We start from the raw sequence: 17,413 nt of genomic DNA, 5'->3' as shown, positions 1-17,413 counted from the left end.
AAACAAAGGCAACTCCCACCCTAAAAGTGTAAGAGATGCCTTAGTTATTATATATTAGCTATATTCTCATAAGCTATGGAAATTTTTTAATTTGTCTACAAGATATCTATAAAATAACCATATGACACATGGTTATTATAATTATAATAAATTATTACTTTATTTTTTTGTAGCTGCATATTTAAAACGCTTTGAAATCTTACTGAATGTGCATGCTCCTCTTTCATTATTGGAAATATACTTAATATATTAGAACTTAGTCCCACTTCAACTACTCTTATTCAAAAACATTTATTTATATAATTAGTATTATATACATACACTGCTTGGAAAGAAGTCAATGGACTGCCCCATGAGCAAGGTGCTTCATGTCATGTAATGAGTCACATGTTTATAGATGGTATAAATTAGAGGAATATGATGTGCTAAAGTCAGTACAACTGTGTCTGGGTGAAATGGCTGCAAGAAGGCAACTGACGGAGTTTGAAAGAAGCATTCTGATAGGATGGCATGTTGCAAGCCCATCTGTTTGGCAAAATGGTGACCAATTGGACCATCCCAGGTCAACAATTGGTGACACCATACTGAGATGGAAGCAAAGGGAGTTAACTACAAGTGTTACCCATAGTCGATGTCTCACCACACTCACCAAAGGGGGCTACGAAGGATAATATGTAAAAAACTGCCAAATGTTGAATATGGAGTTCCTGGTATCAAGTGGAACATGAATTTGCACAAAAACACTCAAAACTAAGGCTCACAACATGGGTTTCCATGGTAGAACTGTAATATGCAAGCCCCACATTACCCAAACCAACATGCAGCATCATCTTCGGTGGTACAAAGGTTGTGTGCAGTGGGATGTGGAAGCTTGGAAAGCTGTGTTATGAAGCGACGAATCATGCTATACCCTTTACCAATCGGATGGATTGGTGTGGGTATAGCAGATGCCCAGTGAATGTTTCTAACCAGCGTGCGTAAGAACATTCTGGACAATGCAATGCTTCCCACTTTGTGGCATTTCAACTGAACTGATCATTGCCTCTTTCAGCAAGACAATGCACAGTGTCATGTAAGTGCGTCATTTGTGGACATGAATGTCACAACGCTTGAGCGGCCTCCACAGAGCCCTGATCTCAACCTTACTGAATATCTGTGGGATGAAATGGAGCATCGAGGTCAAGGGATCTCAATTCTGCTATGAGCAAATTTACTTAAATATTAACTTTTCTAATCTCTCTCTCTTGGTCTGACCAATGTAAGGCAATTCAGAAGAACAAAAATGTTTAAAAGAAGAAAAACTCCCAAATATTCTAGATTTAAAATAAGCCACTTTAATCTTTTGTTCATTAATAATGTGATGATCGAAGTAGACAGTCTACAGATGAACAGGCTAATTATGCATAGAAGTTTATAAACTGAGTTCTTAGGATAATTTTTGAGAATACATTTTTGGAATAATTAGTTCTTCCTTCCTTTTATTCTCATCTCCTATGATATTCAAGGCTCTTTTCTTAAGCATATTAATAATGTCAAACTTTTGAGCAGAGTAGTGTAAGGATCTGATATAAAGATAGCAGTAATAACTTCCTAACTTTCTTGCCAAGTCCAATCCTTCTGCTAATTTCTTTAAACTGAATTCTTTAACGGATTCATCACAATCAGAATCTTCGGCAGAACTTTCCCCGCCTTTTGGTTCGACGACATCTATTAATTGTACCAGTTTCTCCTCATTTAAATCTATTTTCCCATCAATTAATTCACTAATTTCGTTTTCAACCATATTGCAAAAGCCCTCTAAGTGGCTATTACTATAAAAATAAAATTTTTACATAAAAAAGCATTACATATTGTATGTAACGCACCAGAAAATAAAGTGCTCAGCTTGAGATTAACACATTTATGACGTTTAATGCGTTCCTGGCAGAAAACAAAGACAATTTTTAACAACTTGTACATCAATTGTACAAGCACGCATGTACAATTGATGTACATGCATTCTAAAGGGTATTTCCCCTAATATAAATTCGCTACTTATAACCAACTGCGTGATATGAGCAGACGCAAATTTAACTAAGATAAAATTTGATTTTCAAGACAAGCACGCATGTACAATTGTTGTACATGCGTTCTAAAGGGTATTTCCCCTAATATAAATTCGCTACTTATAACTATCTGCGTGATATGAGCAGACGCAAATTTAACTAAGATAAAATTTGATTTTCAAGTCACGGGATTTGAAAAATAAAGATACAGCGTTACTACAATTTGTAGACCATGTTTTTATCGAAACCATGTTGTAAGTACGGTGCTGTATGAGGGTTACCTGTTTTTGAAAATCGAGGACAAGATCAATCAAGATTTTCCTAAATTACTGATCTATTTTGTGAATATTTGATTATTAAATGTATATGTCAAATTTTGTGTCTAAAGACAATTCATTGCTTATGTCAGAAAAGGCTTGACCCATTGTTTCTAAGGTTTGAGTGAGTGTGGTTTATACGATTTTAATTTTTTTTATAATGGCAGTGGAAACAGTAGTAGTGTGAGAGAGGAAGAGAGAACAGGAATACAAGAGGAACAGGGGAAAGGGGATCAGGTGGACAGGGAGACCTGGCACAGAGAAAAAAATGAATGTTGAAAGTGGCAGTGAATGTGCGTATGAAGATGGAGTATATTGCAATGTGGGTGGAGACTGAGTAGGCATATGTGGTAAGTGGTGATAAAGGTGATTTGGCAGGTGTAGTGGGGAAATCACAACCAACATATGGCTTGGATAGGGCTGACTATAAATCTAAGAATAAACTGTTGTGTTTGTTTACAAATGCCAGAAGTATCAGAAATAAAGGGGATGAAATGGTTTCAGCGATTGAGTTTATTGGAATAAGTCAGTGGTTCTCAAACTGTGGGGCGCGACTAGCTTCAATAGCTTGAAAGGGGCACATGCCATATTATCCTACAGATCAAATAAAAATATAGAAAGAAAAACTTTTGATGATACAGGTTTTAATTATAATGAATTTTAAAATAACTAATAATTATTTTCTTCACTCACACTTATAAAACGCGTGTGTCAGAGACGGTGTTGATAGTTCGGCAGCGGCCGCATCTTTGTCTTTGTCAGAGTTCTGGATTCATATTGGCAAAGAATTCCCAACTTTGAGCCAAAAAGCATTGAAGATCCTTATTCCTTTATGCAAGAAAGGCTTTTCTGCTTTGGTAGCTATGAAGTCAAGGTCTCGTTCAAGACTAAATATTGCTAAAGAACTTAGAGTGGCCATTTCTGATATTACACCATGTTTTGATAAACTTTGTTCTCAAAAGCAGGCCCATCCATCACATTAGACTTTGACATTTAAATGTTTGATTATTTTTACAGAGAAAAATTAAATACTTGTTAGTTAAATATTGTTTCATTTCAATACATAGTTTGGTTAATTGCAAGTGTTAAAACTAATTTTTATTGTAGGCCTAATATTGTGATACTTTAATTATTTTGTGTCAAAAACTGTTAAATAGTATGTACAAAATACAAAATAAACTGAATAAAACGCCAAACTTAGTATGACTTCTATTTTGATAAATAAAACCAGCAGGGGGGGGGGGGGGGGGCTGACAGTGTTTTCTCTTGTCAGGTGGGGCTCAGAGGGTAAAATGTTTGAGAACCACTGGAATAAATGAAACATGGTTAAATGAAGATGATATCGTAACGGGAATAGAAATGGAAGGGTACAGTATTGTTCGTGAGGATAGAAAGGGCAGGGGAGTGCTGCTAATGACAGCAGGAGAATTAAGTACACATAAGAAAACATGCATGGGGGAAATAGTGGCAATGGTTATGAGGCAGTGTGGTGTAACGTGGAAGTTGAGAGGAAGACATATTCAGTTGCATGTTGCTATATGCCTGGGAATGTGATGATGAAGAAATGTATAAACAACTTGGATTAGTGAACAAAGGAAAAGTAATTATTATGGGTGATTTAATTATGTTGGAATAGATTGGATGAAGAGATAGCATTTGGGAATAAGGAAAATGAATTTCTCGAGTTCTTGAGAGATAACTATCACAGGCAGCACGTAAAGAAAGGCACACGAGGATCAAGAGTTCTAGATCTCATCATTTCATCAGAGGATGTAATTGTTAGAGGGGGGGGGGGTGTGTTCACATTTTCCTCCAGATGGTGAAAGTGATCATGAAGTAATCACCTGTGTTGTGGCTAGTCATATGCAGACTTTTGCGAGGAAAGGATGGAGACAACTTCGAGCTATAACATGGAACGAGGAGTTGAGCGGTAAGGAAATAAATGCTGCATGGGAAATTACAAAGAAATACATAACAGCATCAATGTAAGAATGTATCCCAAAGGCCAAAAGGCTGAGAAAGGTAGGTGTAAAATGTGGAGCTTAAGCATGAAATCTGGAAAAAGAAAGTACTTTGGAAGAAATATAAGATGAATAATGGTAATCAGTCACATGAAGAATATAAAGAACAAGCCAGGAGAGTGACTCAGTAAGGAAAACAAAAGTAGAGTATGAGCAGAAATTGGCAAATCAGGCTAAGAAAAACCCTAGAGAGTTTTTTTTAGATATGTAGCAAGTAGAAGGAAGAATGACCATGGAAAGATGAAGTTAAGGGATGAAAGTGGGAGAACGGTAACTGCTGCAGAAAACATTGTTGAGGAATTCAGTGATCAATTTATAAGGGTCTTTCATCCTGATCAGGGTGGAATCATGAGGAACTTAAGTGTAGAGGACATAGGAGAGGATAGCTTAATTGTGAGTGAGCAGGAAGTATTCGAGGAAATAAATAACATTGACGTTAATAAGGCGATAGGATTTGATAACACATCACCATGCATCTTAAGGGAATGTTCCAGAGAACTGGCAGTAGCATGGCGTGCATGTGTAATAGTTTTGCAACAGCACAGGTTCCAAGGGAGTGGAAGGAGGGTAAAATTGTTCCACTGCATAAAGGCTGTAGCTTCAAATTATAGGCCGGTCTGTATATCTGGAGTTGTGGTGAAGATTCTGGAGAGAAGTAGGATACAGAAATGGGTTGATAACAGCAGTATTCTCTGTGGTTATCAGCATGGGTTTGTTAAGAGGAGATCATGTTTCACTAACTACTTATGTACTGCAACAAGGTGACAAATACCTTGTTGAAGTCTATTGGATAATAGACAGAAGTCTATTATCTAATCCCATCTGTTTCAATTTATTTAAGAGCTTGATAAACTGCCACATGACAAGCTCTTAAATAACTTGAAACAGATGGGATTGGATAGTAGACTTCTGTGTTGGATCAGTGACTGGCTGTCAGATAGGTATCAGAAAGTTGTATATGGGGATGCAGTATCTTGAAAGAGAAAGGTCACCAGTGGTGTGTCGCATGGGTCAGTTTTGGGGGCATTATTATTCAATTTGTATGTTAATGATATTGGGTTGGGTTTAATTAGTGATATCCAGCTGTTTGCAGATGATGCAAAACTGCGGAGAGCAATGCAGAGTCAAGCAGATGTTAATGCCTTACGGACTTGAATAGATTGTGTGAATGGGCAGGTAAGTGGAACTATCAGTTCAATGTTGCCAAGTGTAAGGTTTTGAGATTTGGTAAGCAACAATGGGATGCCAAGTATACACTTGGTGGGGAAACTTGAACAGAAGTAGAGGAGATGAGAGATCTATGAGTGATGGTGGACAAGGCCCTGAAATTCAAGGGGCACATTGCACTAGTTGTGAAGACATTACATCGAATGATGGCAATGATGCGGAGAACTCTGACATACAAAAATAGAGAGGTTATGATTCCATTGTATAAGGCCTTGATCAGGCCTCATATGGATTATTGTGCACAGATTTGGTCACTAGGTTTTCATGGTGATGAATATGTTGGAAAGGATATAGAGAATATTCACAAAGGTAGTCAGTGGTCTTTGGAATGTGGAGTATGAGGATAGATTGAGAGAATGTAAGTTGCAGAGCCTCATGAATAAGAGAAAGGGAAGGGGGATATGTGAGACATATAAGCTGGTCAGGGGTTGTTATCAGGTAGACATGGAAGAGATTTTTCATAGAATGGGAGAGGGGAGTAGAACAAGAGGCCATTGCTGGAAACTGTATAAGGAGGGTGTGAGCAAAGGAGTGAGAAGCAGGTTCTTTGCATGGAAGGTGGTTGGTGAGTGGAATGCATTGCCTGAGCGTGTTGTGGATGTGGACACATTGAATCAGTTTAAGACGAGGTTGGATGAGCATTGTATGCAATAGTCAGTGATGAATCTCTGACTCCATGGAGGTCAAATGTTAATAATAATAATAATGAATTGAAAATGCACATGCACACACATAACTGTAGCATTTTGAACAGCTTTTCTTATTGGCACCTTGTCATATGCTTTTTCTAGATACAAAACTTAAATACAAATCATTGTTATATATATCACCATGATTTCTCGACTATTAGTCAAAGCGCAAATTTGATCCTACAACCTGTTTTTGGCCCAAATCCAGTTTGTTCTTCTCAAAGCTTCCCCTCCTACAAATTTTATTATTTTTTTTTCAGTCTTTGCAGACAACCGTATGACATGCTTCTTTGGTTATATCAATCAATGTTTTCTTAAGGTTTGCCACTGAATCTCCAAGTTTGGTTCTTGTGTTCAATCTCATTTTTTCTTGGATAATATTTGTGTATTTGAGTCCACAGCTAGCCTCTAATAACTGAACATTGATTCATTTCAAAACTTTCTTACACACTTCTTTTTAATATGAAATACAGTTTTATCCTGCTCAACACTAAATGGTGATCACTTCCAATTTCAAATCCTCTGTATAATCTTCTGTCCTGAACTAGCAGAAAAGCATCACTATTGACAATTGTACAATAATATAGTCAATGAGACTTTTCTTTTCTCCATATGAATTTGTGCACATTTATGTTGGAGCATGGTGTTAGTAATAACTAGTTCATGTCATGAACAGCAATCCAGCAAATACTTACCATTATTATTAATTTTGCTCTTTTCTTCTAAAACATTTCTGTTATGTCTGGTATTCATTTCCTACTCCGCTGTTCAGATCTCCAACAAGGATTAATTTTTCCCTTTTTCTTAGCATCAGTTGCTTTCTCTAATGCTTTGAAAAATTCCTCCATTTCTTTCTCAGCAGAACCTTCTGTGGGAGATTCTCATTTTGTGTAAATATCAAAAATAGTTTTAATATTATTTATTAATATTCATTTCTAGCAACTGGCAACCCTTTTTAATTGGTAAACCAATTGTCACAATATACCTTGTATTCTTGTTCTTTGATTTGCTTGTTTCTACACACTGATGATGTGCTGCTATATTCAGTATGAAATATTTGTACCTTCATTAAAGTTCATTACTGTGATTATTGTGTTAAGTTTGGTATCTTTTTAGTAGCTTAATAAGAACAACACAAGATAGCAACTGCATGAAACGAGGAGCATGAGAAAAACAATAAGCCAGATGTCATAGTTTTAAATTACTAAATGCATCTAAAAACTGTTCAAGTGTTTAGCGATACATAATCTTTTTTTTTTCACTTATGCACACCTGGCTTTTTGTGATCTTTACTTCTTGAATGAATTCTTTTAGTTAACACAAACATTCAGCTGTTTTGTCTTCTTGGACAAATGCTAACCTACAACTTTCCTTGGCAGCATATCATCAGCTTTCAACCAGGACATTTAAAATTTATTCATCTAGGATTTTAATAGCATGAACTCAAAGAATCACCAAATTACCCAAATTCATACTTATATCTAGACAGTTCATGTATATAGTACTATCAAATATGTTCCAAAATAAAATACCTAACTCAATAACTTTAGTTACCAGACTATATTTTAGTGAAATTATTCTTTATACTGTCCTACAAAATAATTTAATATCTTTACTTTTATTCTTGTTTTCTTGCTTTTTAATTTTTTTGTATTGTAATTTTCTTTCTTTGTATCAATCTTAGAGAGAACATACTTTGACAGTTCAAGAAATGATTGTATATAATCATAAAAAAGGTGTGTTTTATAGCAGCGTTCTTGTACAGTGACAACATTATCGCAATAAACGAATCCAAAGTTTTTTTGTCATGTGTTGTGTAGACAATGTTGTTTAGCCTAATTAAATCTTTAATATTATTCACATGAAAAGAAAAACATTAATAGTAGTGCTGAATATAAAAATTTCATCAATCCAGAGAGAAATTATTATTTCATATGTCCACATGCACACTATATACATGCTTTAAACACAAAACACACACACACATACTCATCCAATTTTCTTCGTTCTTTTGTTGTGTGTATGTAGATAGCATCTGCAGATTCTAGATGACTCACATACACTTGTATGTATTGTGACTGGCACACATTTTCTTTTTTTGCTTCAGTTGTCAAAGTGCAGGAAGATGGAGAAGTCTGATCAGGTGAAACCATCGTCCTCTTCTTCAATGCTTGAGATAGGGATAATTTCACGCGAGGACTGGTTGGAATTTGCTGTGCCTGCTGTGCTTCTGATATTCTGAATCTGGAAAAAAAAATCTGAAATTATGTGCAATTATACAACAGTGTGTATAAATGAATGCACGCACACACACACCTTTATTTTTTAAAAAAAATGCTGCATAAATTATTTCGGCAGGAAATTTTTTGCACTTGGTTATGAATTAAATTAAAATTAGCAAGAAATTATATTCTTATTTAATCCTTTATCCAAGTGTAAAGCAAACAAAACTTACATGTGAAATTTCTTCATAATAACCAGAATACTTGTATATAGTGGCTAATGACTTTACATCCTTTTGATGTGTATAATGCTATGCATCATGGAAAGGGCCACTACCCAGAAGCATTATTAAAATACTCTGGATTAGAGTTATCTATAGAACTGAATAACTTCTGTATTATTATTATTATATGTGGGATATATATGACTTTTGCATTGCTTCAACCTTCATCAAAGGGAATGAGACCCAGTCTTCCCACTCCCAATAAACGTTGAAACTAGGCTGGGTTGTAGCCCTTCCCATAATGCACAGCATTATACACACTCAAAAGGATGTGTGCTTTGCATTGTAGGATACTAAGATGCAAAGCACACATATCCTTGCAGACATGTATAATGCTATGCATTAAAGGAAGGGCCACTACCCAGAGGTGGTGACACCAAGGTTGAAGCAATGGAGAAGTCATATTTACCTATACGAGTTGCCAAAAGGTGTCTCACCTTATTATTAAATTACTCTGGATTTAGAGAAAGATATTGGAAGTTTTGCTTCCACCTTGGTCTCACCACCTCTGGGTCTGGATCCGAGACCTCAATAAAGGTCGAAACCGGTCTGGGTAGTGGCCCTTCCCTTAATGTATAGCATTATAGATGGCCGCAAGGAGATGTGCTTTGTATTATGGAAGATATTAAGACAAGGAGTGATGAGAGCTTGGTCCACCTTTACCACAAGTTGCTTCAGTCCTGAAGATACTTCAGGAGCAAACTTCGTTTGCTTACACTTGGATAAAGGATTAAACTAAATTTATTATAGTCTAACAAGTGAGAAAAAACTTCCAACATCTTTCTCTAAATCCAGAGTAATTTAATAATAAGATGAGACACCTTTTGGCAACTCGCATAGGTAAATATGACTTCTCCATTGCTTCCACCTTGGTATCACCACCTCTGGGTCTGGCTCCCACTGACGAGATCTCAATAAAGGTCGAAACTGGTCTGGGTAGTGGCCTGTCCCTTAATGCATAACATTATACATGTCCACAAGGAGATGTGCTTTGCTTTATGGGAGATACTAAGACAAGGAGTGATGAGAGCTTGGTCCACCTTTACCACAAGTTGCCTCGGTCCTGAAGATATTTCAGGTGCAAACTTTGTTTGCTTACACTTGGAATAAAGGATTAAACTAAATTTATTATGGGCTAATCTAAGATTCATGTTAAAAATTCAAGTTGTTGTTAACTCCCCAGAACATTCCCTCAAGACACACACTGATATACCATCAAGTCTGATGGCTTATTGACATCAAGTTTACTCAATTCCTCTTATACCTCCTACTCACTCATCATGATTGATTCTTCCCCCATTCCCACTGCTCTAAAGTTCTGCAATATGTTACAATCACAAGGATGGAATACTTTAATGAACTGCTCATTAAACACCTCTACTATATCCTCCTCAGAGTTTATCATTCTTCCATTATCACTGACCAACATCATCCCATAATAATTTTTCCTTCTACTGTCCACATATCGACAAAATACCCCTAGATTTCTTTTAGCGTCATATGCTAACTGCTGTTCGTACCACAATTTTGGAACCCTTACTGAGTCACCTTCCTTGGTTGCTCTTTGTACTCTTGATCTAACTGACTGTCTCCACTCATCTTTGTGCTGCCTCCACGATGCCTTTTTCTTCCAGATGGATGCTTCACCTCTTCAATCATCCATTTTACACCTACTTTTTATGTGCAAACCATTGCTTGCACTTGAATAAAATATGGATGAAACAAGAATATAATTTTTTGTCAGGTATAATTTACTTTCCATCCCAGATCCCTCTCTAAATACACCACAGATGTTAGCTCTTCTCTTGCCACCTCCAACCATAAGAGCTTCTCCATGTGTTTTTATTTTTTTTCCTCAAATCAACAACCGTCTAGTCAATATCAGCCTCAAGTCCTATGGCACTAATAATGATTCAAATTGGGATTTGGATTTCGATGCATCATTTTCATAATCTGTTTCTGCCCTCTTGTTGCAAACATGCACTCTTTCCTGCATTAAATAAATAAAATAGCTCCTTGCTAGAATGAGGGCATTTATTCCTAACTTCACTCAAAACCCTCCAACTTCTATGCAAGACCTATTTCTCCTATCAGTGTGCCAAAGCAACCAGGATAAAAATTCAGCATACATTCAATGGCTCAGGTCAATCATCATCTACTCACTCAGTCTATAACAACTGTAAAAAAGCAGACTCCATTAAGGTCAAATGCAAAAAGCTTACCCTCTACTTAAATAGCAGTCGAGCTGTCTAATCCCTCATATAGGCTGTTGGAAGTATAACTTCTGCTCTTCCATGCATTTACCTCTTTCACATCCTCAGAATGTGAGAGAGATAAATATCTCCTAAAGATATTGCAAATTTCTTGGCACCAGCTCTCTTCAACTCATGCAGATGACCAAGGAAGATCCTCCAAGTATAGCATGAACACCTATCACAAAAGGACATCACTAAAATCCTACCAGGCATGTCACTTGGGTGGCAGATGAAGGAAGCCCTAACAGGTTACTCCGAATAAAGAGCCGTGGACCAAAGGGTGTGGCAATGAATGGCAAGCCAGCCATGCTAAAATGCCAAAAACTTCCAAGGATTACACGACTACCAGGAATACATCTCATACCACTGTGTATGGGGTAACACAAGCCTCGCATGGTGTTGGTGAGAAATTTTCTATGTGGTCAGCAAAACATGATAAGTATATAGCTACTGTAAATATTAGATCTCTATACAAAGCAGGAAAACTCCAAATTGTACAAGAAAATCTAAAAAGGATGAAGTGGAATATTATAAGAATCTCAAAAACTCACTAGACAGGAGAAGGATGCCTAAACATGCTAGAGGGCAAATTATTTTATTTGGGAAGAGGAGACAATGTACATAGAGAAGGAGTTGCAATTCTAATAAAACAAAATCTTACTGCAAATATAACAGATATCAAGCCTATCTCATCCAGAATAATAGGAATTAGACTAAAAGCCAAAGAAAAAAGACTACACATAAAGGTTATTTGGATTTATGCACTGATGCAAGTCATAACAAAGAAGACACTGAACAATTCTACAATGATCTCCTTTTCAGATATTCATGGGTCATACAGTACAGCAAACATGGCAGCAGGGTGCTGAGTCCCAGTGGTGATATCTAGGAAACAGAGTAAAAATAACTCAGGAGAAATCGAGTGAAGGATACAGAAATAACAATAATAATAATAAAAGTAACATGAAAAATTAAAAGAGGCAGTACAATTGCTGGGGACGGGGAAGGGATCCCCAAACACTGAACAGGTGTCCAACATATTATAGGTTGTGCAACTTCTTATGTGTGGAATTGATTCTTCACAGTGCAGAAGATCTATAATTAGAGTCTTAGAACACTCATTTACTTAATGAACAAAACTGTCTTTTATTCTAACAAAATCAGAAATGATATCAACACTGTAACAGCATTTAAGAAATTTGAGCCAATTTGTAACCCCGATTTCTTTGAATGACACTTAATCTTATTAGCTTCCAGTATTCCTTGCCAAAGAGATTAATGGCTGAACTTTTTAGGGAAAAATGTTAAACATATCAGTAAAACAAACAAACAACAGATTAACATGTAGAATAAAAAGATTTATTGCCACCAACGTTTTGCTGTTTGTTTCAAGAATATAATAAGGAATGATGAAAACATTTTAAAAAGGACATAAGATATGCAACATGCATTTATATTCTTGGCTTGGTCACAGCTGTATAAGAAAGTGAATACATTATTAGAGTTCAAAAGAACCAAGGAGTAATCACAATTTTCTAATACAAAGTATAGTAAGGGTATAAGTAGACAGCACAAGTTTATCTCAAATTTAACCTACATGCTTCCTTGAAACTAATTCAAGAACTATCTTCTACCCATCATCAAGAACTTATCTCCTCTTTCTTTACATGCTGTTTATCAAGCATCTCTTGTCAGACATCTCATTTTGGCTAAATAGCCATTCAACTAAGATTACAATTCAAAAACACAAAGAATATATCAAATATTTATAATCAGATAAATTTAAACCTTGCATTCCACACCACAGACACTAGCCATGTGTGGAATCGATAAAATGGAACTAAACACAGCACAGTTGATCTATCAGTAGGGCCTTACTCACTTATTAACAGTAACAATTTAAAGTTTTTTTTTTATTCTCACACAATTAGAAATAACATTAGCATTGTGACAGCACTTAAGAAATTTGAGCTAATTTTGTAAACAAGCTTCTTTTAAATGAAGCTCCACACAAATTGATTCAAATTTCATCAAAAAAACAAAATATTATATATATTTTGTTTTTTTGACAAAATTTGAATCTTGGGAAAAAAACAAAATATTATATATATACAGGCATACAGTATGAACTGTTCAGATGATATACCTATCTACGAGTTTTGGGAAAAGATTATCATAACATGGAATTAATTTTTTGATATCATAAAATACAATCCTAGGATCAGATAATTAAGACTGCTCATTATTTCTTTTGAACTATTAGGAGTATTCTCTTTTTCATTCTGCTGCAACTAAGACTAGTTATAGCATTGAAAATGCATGTTATGACCTGTGTTCACTTTTTAAATACTTTTTAAAGGTTTTATACCATTCCTTATTTCTCTCTCTCTTTCTGTGTGTGTGTGTGGAGGTGTCATTGTAACAATCCATGGAATATTTATTTTATTATTTTTTTAATTTTTTTTTTTTTTTGCATGTTAAACTATAAATAATGGCTTATTATTCATACTACTGTCTGACCAATGCTTCATTAAAAAGTTTAAATATTTAGATACAGTCATTATTAATATTAAAACATTAGTCATGACAAATTAATGGAAAACTCATCCAAGAAGCTTAATTCCATTCAAAAAAAAACATACATTTACCTATAAGACAAATTTTAAATAATATAGGCGATTATCCTTTCCTTTATAGTTATACAGTGATCAGAGTTCATTTTTGAAATATATGGAAACAACTACTGTGGTAGGTAGGCCATTTCCTGTTCTATATAAAGAACACACAACACTTCAACTCAATAAAAATGATTTATTAGTCAATTTTGATGTTTCTGTTCTTTTCACAAATGTCCTAACCAGTGACAGAATACTTCTCTTACAGAATAAATTTAGCCCGCTATTACGGCTCTCTTTGTCCATGTACTACGTTTTGGTTACTTTGTGTGGCAAAACAATTTTTACCTACGAAAAAAAGGTACAGCCATGAGCTTACCCCCCCCCCATTGCTAAATTTTATATGGAAGCTTTTGAGCAACATGCTCTAAATCCTTTACTTTAAAACTGAAAGTTAGACACACTGATGATGTTACATGATGGCTTAGATACATTGATGATGTTTTCATTATCTGGCCATGCAGCTGTGTAACTTTTAAACAGTCACCTGAACAAGCAACATCAGCTCATACAAATTACCACTAAAACCGAAAATCAAAACTAACTTCCTTTTCTGGATCCACTGGTCATATCTTTTCTCAGACAGTCTATCCTTCACTGTCTGCTGTAAGCCTACACATACCGGCTAATATATCCATGCTAACTCTTATCACCATCCTTCACAAAAACTTGGAGTCATTAACACCCTCAAAAGCAGAGCTATAACAATCTGCTCTAAATGAAGCTCTTAAACAAGAATTACAAATTATTAGCAATACTTTTATAAAAATGGCTATAGCAAAAATACCACCTATAAAGTTCTTCATAAAACTTCATCAAAAAAAGTAAACATAGATTACAGTAAAACCATAGCTATTCCATACATTAAAAGGTTGTCATATAAAATAAATATAATTCTACACCATTACAATCTTAATGAAACTTTTAAACTAGTTACAAAATTAAAAAAAAAAAAAAACCTATTCAACTCCTCAAAGGATCCCCTCCCCCACAATGCACCCTGGAGTATACAGAATCCATTACATCTGTAAGTTACCTTATATTGGTGAAACTGGATGCACAATTCCTATTTGTAAAAAAGAATACAAATGACACATCAAGTTGAACAATTTTGGAAAAACAGACTTCTCAGATCATGCTCTTCACGTCCTACATCCAACTGATTGGAAAGGAACCTGTTCCTTATATCACACAAAAACCTGGTATGAATGCAGATTTAAAGAAGCTCGAGAAATTTTGATCAGCTAGACCAGTGGTCGGCAACCTGTGGCTCCGGAGCCGCATATGGCTCCTTGAATGAATAATTGCAGCTCTTTTTGTTATTAAACAATCTATTTTTGAATAATGCAAAATGAATGCTATTTATTAAATTAGAAACTAAAACCCTAAATATAGCATTTGCAATAAATTAAAGACATTTTACATTAAGTCAAGGATATTTTAAATTGAAAATAGTACATACGATGCTGAAAAATTTAATACTTTCATGTTTGAACTCTTTGAAATCATATGCGATAATCCTTCTTTACATTCGTCTTGGATTATCATGGATAATGCAAGAATTTATAAACCCACTGACTTGTCAAATATTGTAAATCTGCTCACTTTGTTAAAATAAGTAAAGGTTTTGTAGTGGACGTTGCAGTGCTTTCATTTACTGGTGATTGTGTTAGGTAACGTGAATATTGTTACATTAAATTAAATATTAACAAAATAAAAATATTTTTATAGTATTTAAAATGTCAGCAAAGAAGAGAAAGATAGAACAAGAAAATCGGGAATTTAAAAGTGAATGGACCAAAACTTACGCATTTGTAGCAAATACAGCAGGATTTCCAATGTGTTTAATATGCTATGAAAAGTTTTCAAACAATAAAAAATCAAATATACAAAGAGATTTTTTAAATAAACATGACACATTTGACAAAGCATATCCACGGGGAGATGAAAGAAAAAAGACAGTAGAAGAGTTGCAACGCAAAGTAAACCTAACTAAATGTTCATTTTTCAAATGGATAAAAGCATCAAGAAATATAACTATCGCTAGTTTTGTGGCTGCTCAAGAAGTTGTTAAACGTGGAAAACCTTTTACGGACGGAGAATATGTGAAAGAAGGTTTTATTAAAATGTCTGAATTTCTCTTCTGCAATTTTAAAAACAAAGCAGAAATAATTACAAAAATAAAAGACATGCCATTACTGCTAAGATTGTAAGGGACAGAACTATACAAATGACAGAAAATATAACAAATCAGCAGGTTACAGATCTAAATTCAACACCAGGATTTTCCATTGCCTGTGATGAATCATGCGATGTGGATGACATTGCACAGATTGTAGTTATTTGTAGATACGTAAACTCTCAAGGACCTCAGGAAGAATTACTCGATATACTGCCACTTACAGGACAAACTCCCGGAGAAGACATTGAATCTGCTGTTACCACTTGCTTGAAAAGTAAGGGTATTAATATTAACAAAATAATATCTATTGTGACCGATGGGGTGCCGAACATGAAAAGAACAAAAAAGGTTTTGTTTCTTTATTTAAAAAACAAATTTTGCATGACGTGTTTTCCTTTCGCTGCATAATCCATCAAGAGATACTTTGGGCACAAACTTTTCCAAAAGAGATAACAGTAGTGATGGATTTGGTTGTAGAGATTGTTAACAAAATAATGGCAAGATCACTACATCATCGGCAATTTTGTGAACTTCTTAAAGAAATCAATTGCGAATATTCCGATCTTCTTTTGCATAACAGAATAAGATGGCTTTCCAGAGGTGCAGTGTTAATGCAATTTGCCACCTGCCTTGGAGAAGTTAAGTTGTTTCTAAGACAAAAAGACCTTGAATATGTACAGTTAGAAGATACTCATTGGTTACAAAAATTCTACTTTATGGTGGATATGAATTCCCATTTAAACGCACTATAGAAACTACAGGGAAAGGGAAATACAGCAGTTTTGCTTTTAGAAGAAGTGATTTCGTTTGAACAAAAATTATATTTGTTTCTGACAGACTTAGAGAAAGGCACATTATTACATTTTCCTACGTTGAAGAAATATCAACAAGAACAAGCTGATAATAATTCCATAAATTCGCATATTTACCACAATTTCTTTGAAAAAGAAATTGTGGTAAATATGCGATCTGAATTTAATGGGAGATTTGAGGAGTTTAGAAGGAATAAGGCAACTATGTCGTTTTTATTGCAACCACTTGAAATTAATCCTGCCAAATTAAATTTTTCACCTTTTGCTGGAATTGATGAGGCTGCATTTCAACTTGAGTTAGAGGATCTGAAATCCAAGATTTGTGGAATTCAAAATTTAGAAATCTTGAAGCTGACCTGGAGGAGTTGGAAAGACAAAAATCTACTCTTGCAATGCAACACAAATGGTCTGAAATAGAAGATCTTAAAAAGCAAGATATTATATATGATTGTATTTGACACACTTCTATCGATTTTTGGATCGACATATTTCTGTGAGCAAATATTTTCTAATATAAATTTTATTAGAAGTTGAGAAACTAACTAAACAATGAGAGTCTTTCGTCATGTTTGAAAATGAAATTTACGGCGTATTCGCTGCATATTGAGAAACTATCCCAAGAAGTTCAACAGCAAAAGTCGCACTAAGAAGATATTTTAAATTTAAAAAAATTAAAGAAATAGG

General features: G+C 34.9%; 1 protein-coding gene across 2 annotated transcripts in view; it reads right to left on the bottom strand.

Moving 5' to 3' along the window:
- qin (tudor domain-containing protein qin) overlaps positions 1-17,413 on the bottom strand; it is a 544,378-nt gene that overhangs the window by 140,919 nt on the left and 386,046 nt on the right. For both annotated transcript variants that reach the window (XM_090401282.1, XM_090401283.1), the window contains one exon: positions 8,289-8,543. In XM_090401282.1, coding sequence (XP_090257408.1) covers positions 8,289-8,543 — 255 coding nt within the window. The remainder of the gene's footprint in view (positions 1-8,288; positions 8,544-17,413) is intronic.

The sequence above is a fragment of the Typopeltis vanoorti genome, chromosome 12 (genome assembly GCF_054136105.1).
Source record: "Typopeltis vanoorti isolate ZY-2024b chromosome 12, IOZ_Tvanoo_1.0, whole genome shotgun sequence".
Taxonomy (NCBI): Eukaryota; Metazoa; Arthropoda; class Arachnida; order Uropygi; family Thelyphonidae; genus Typopeltis; species Typopeltis vanoorti.
The sequence above is the reverse complement of the archived record's forward strand: the minus strand, read 5'-3'. Positions and strand labels throughout refer to the sequence as shown.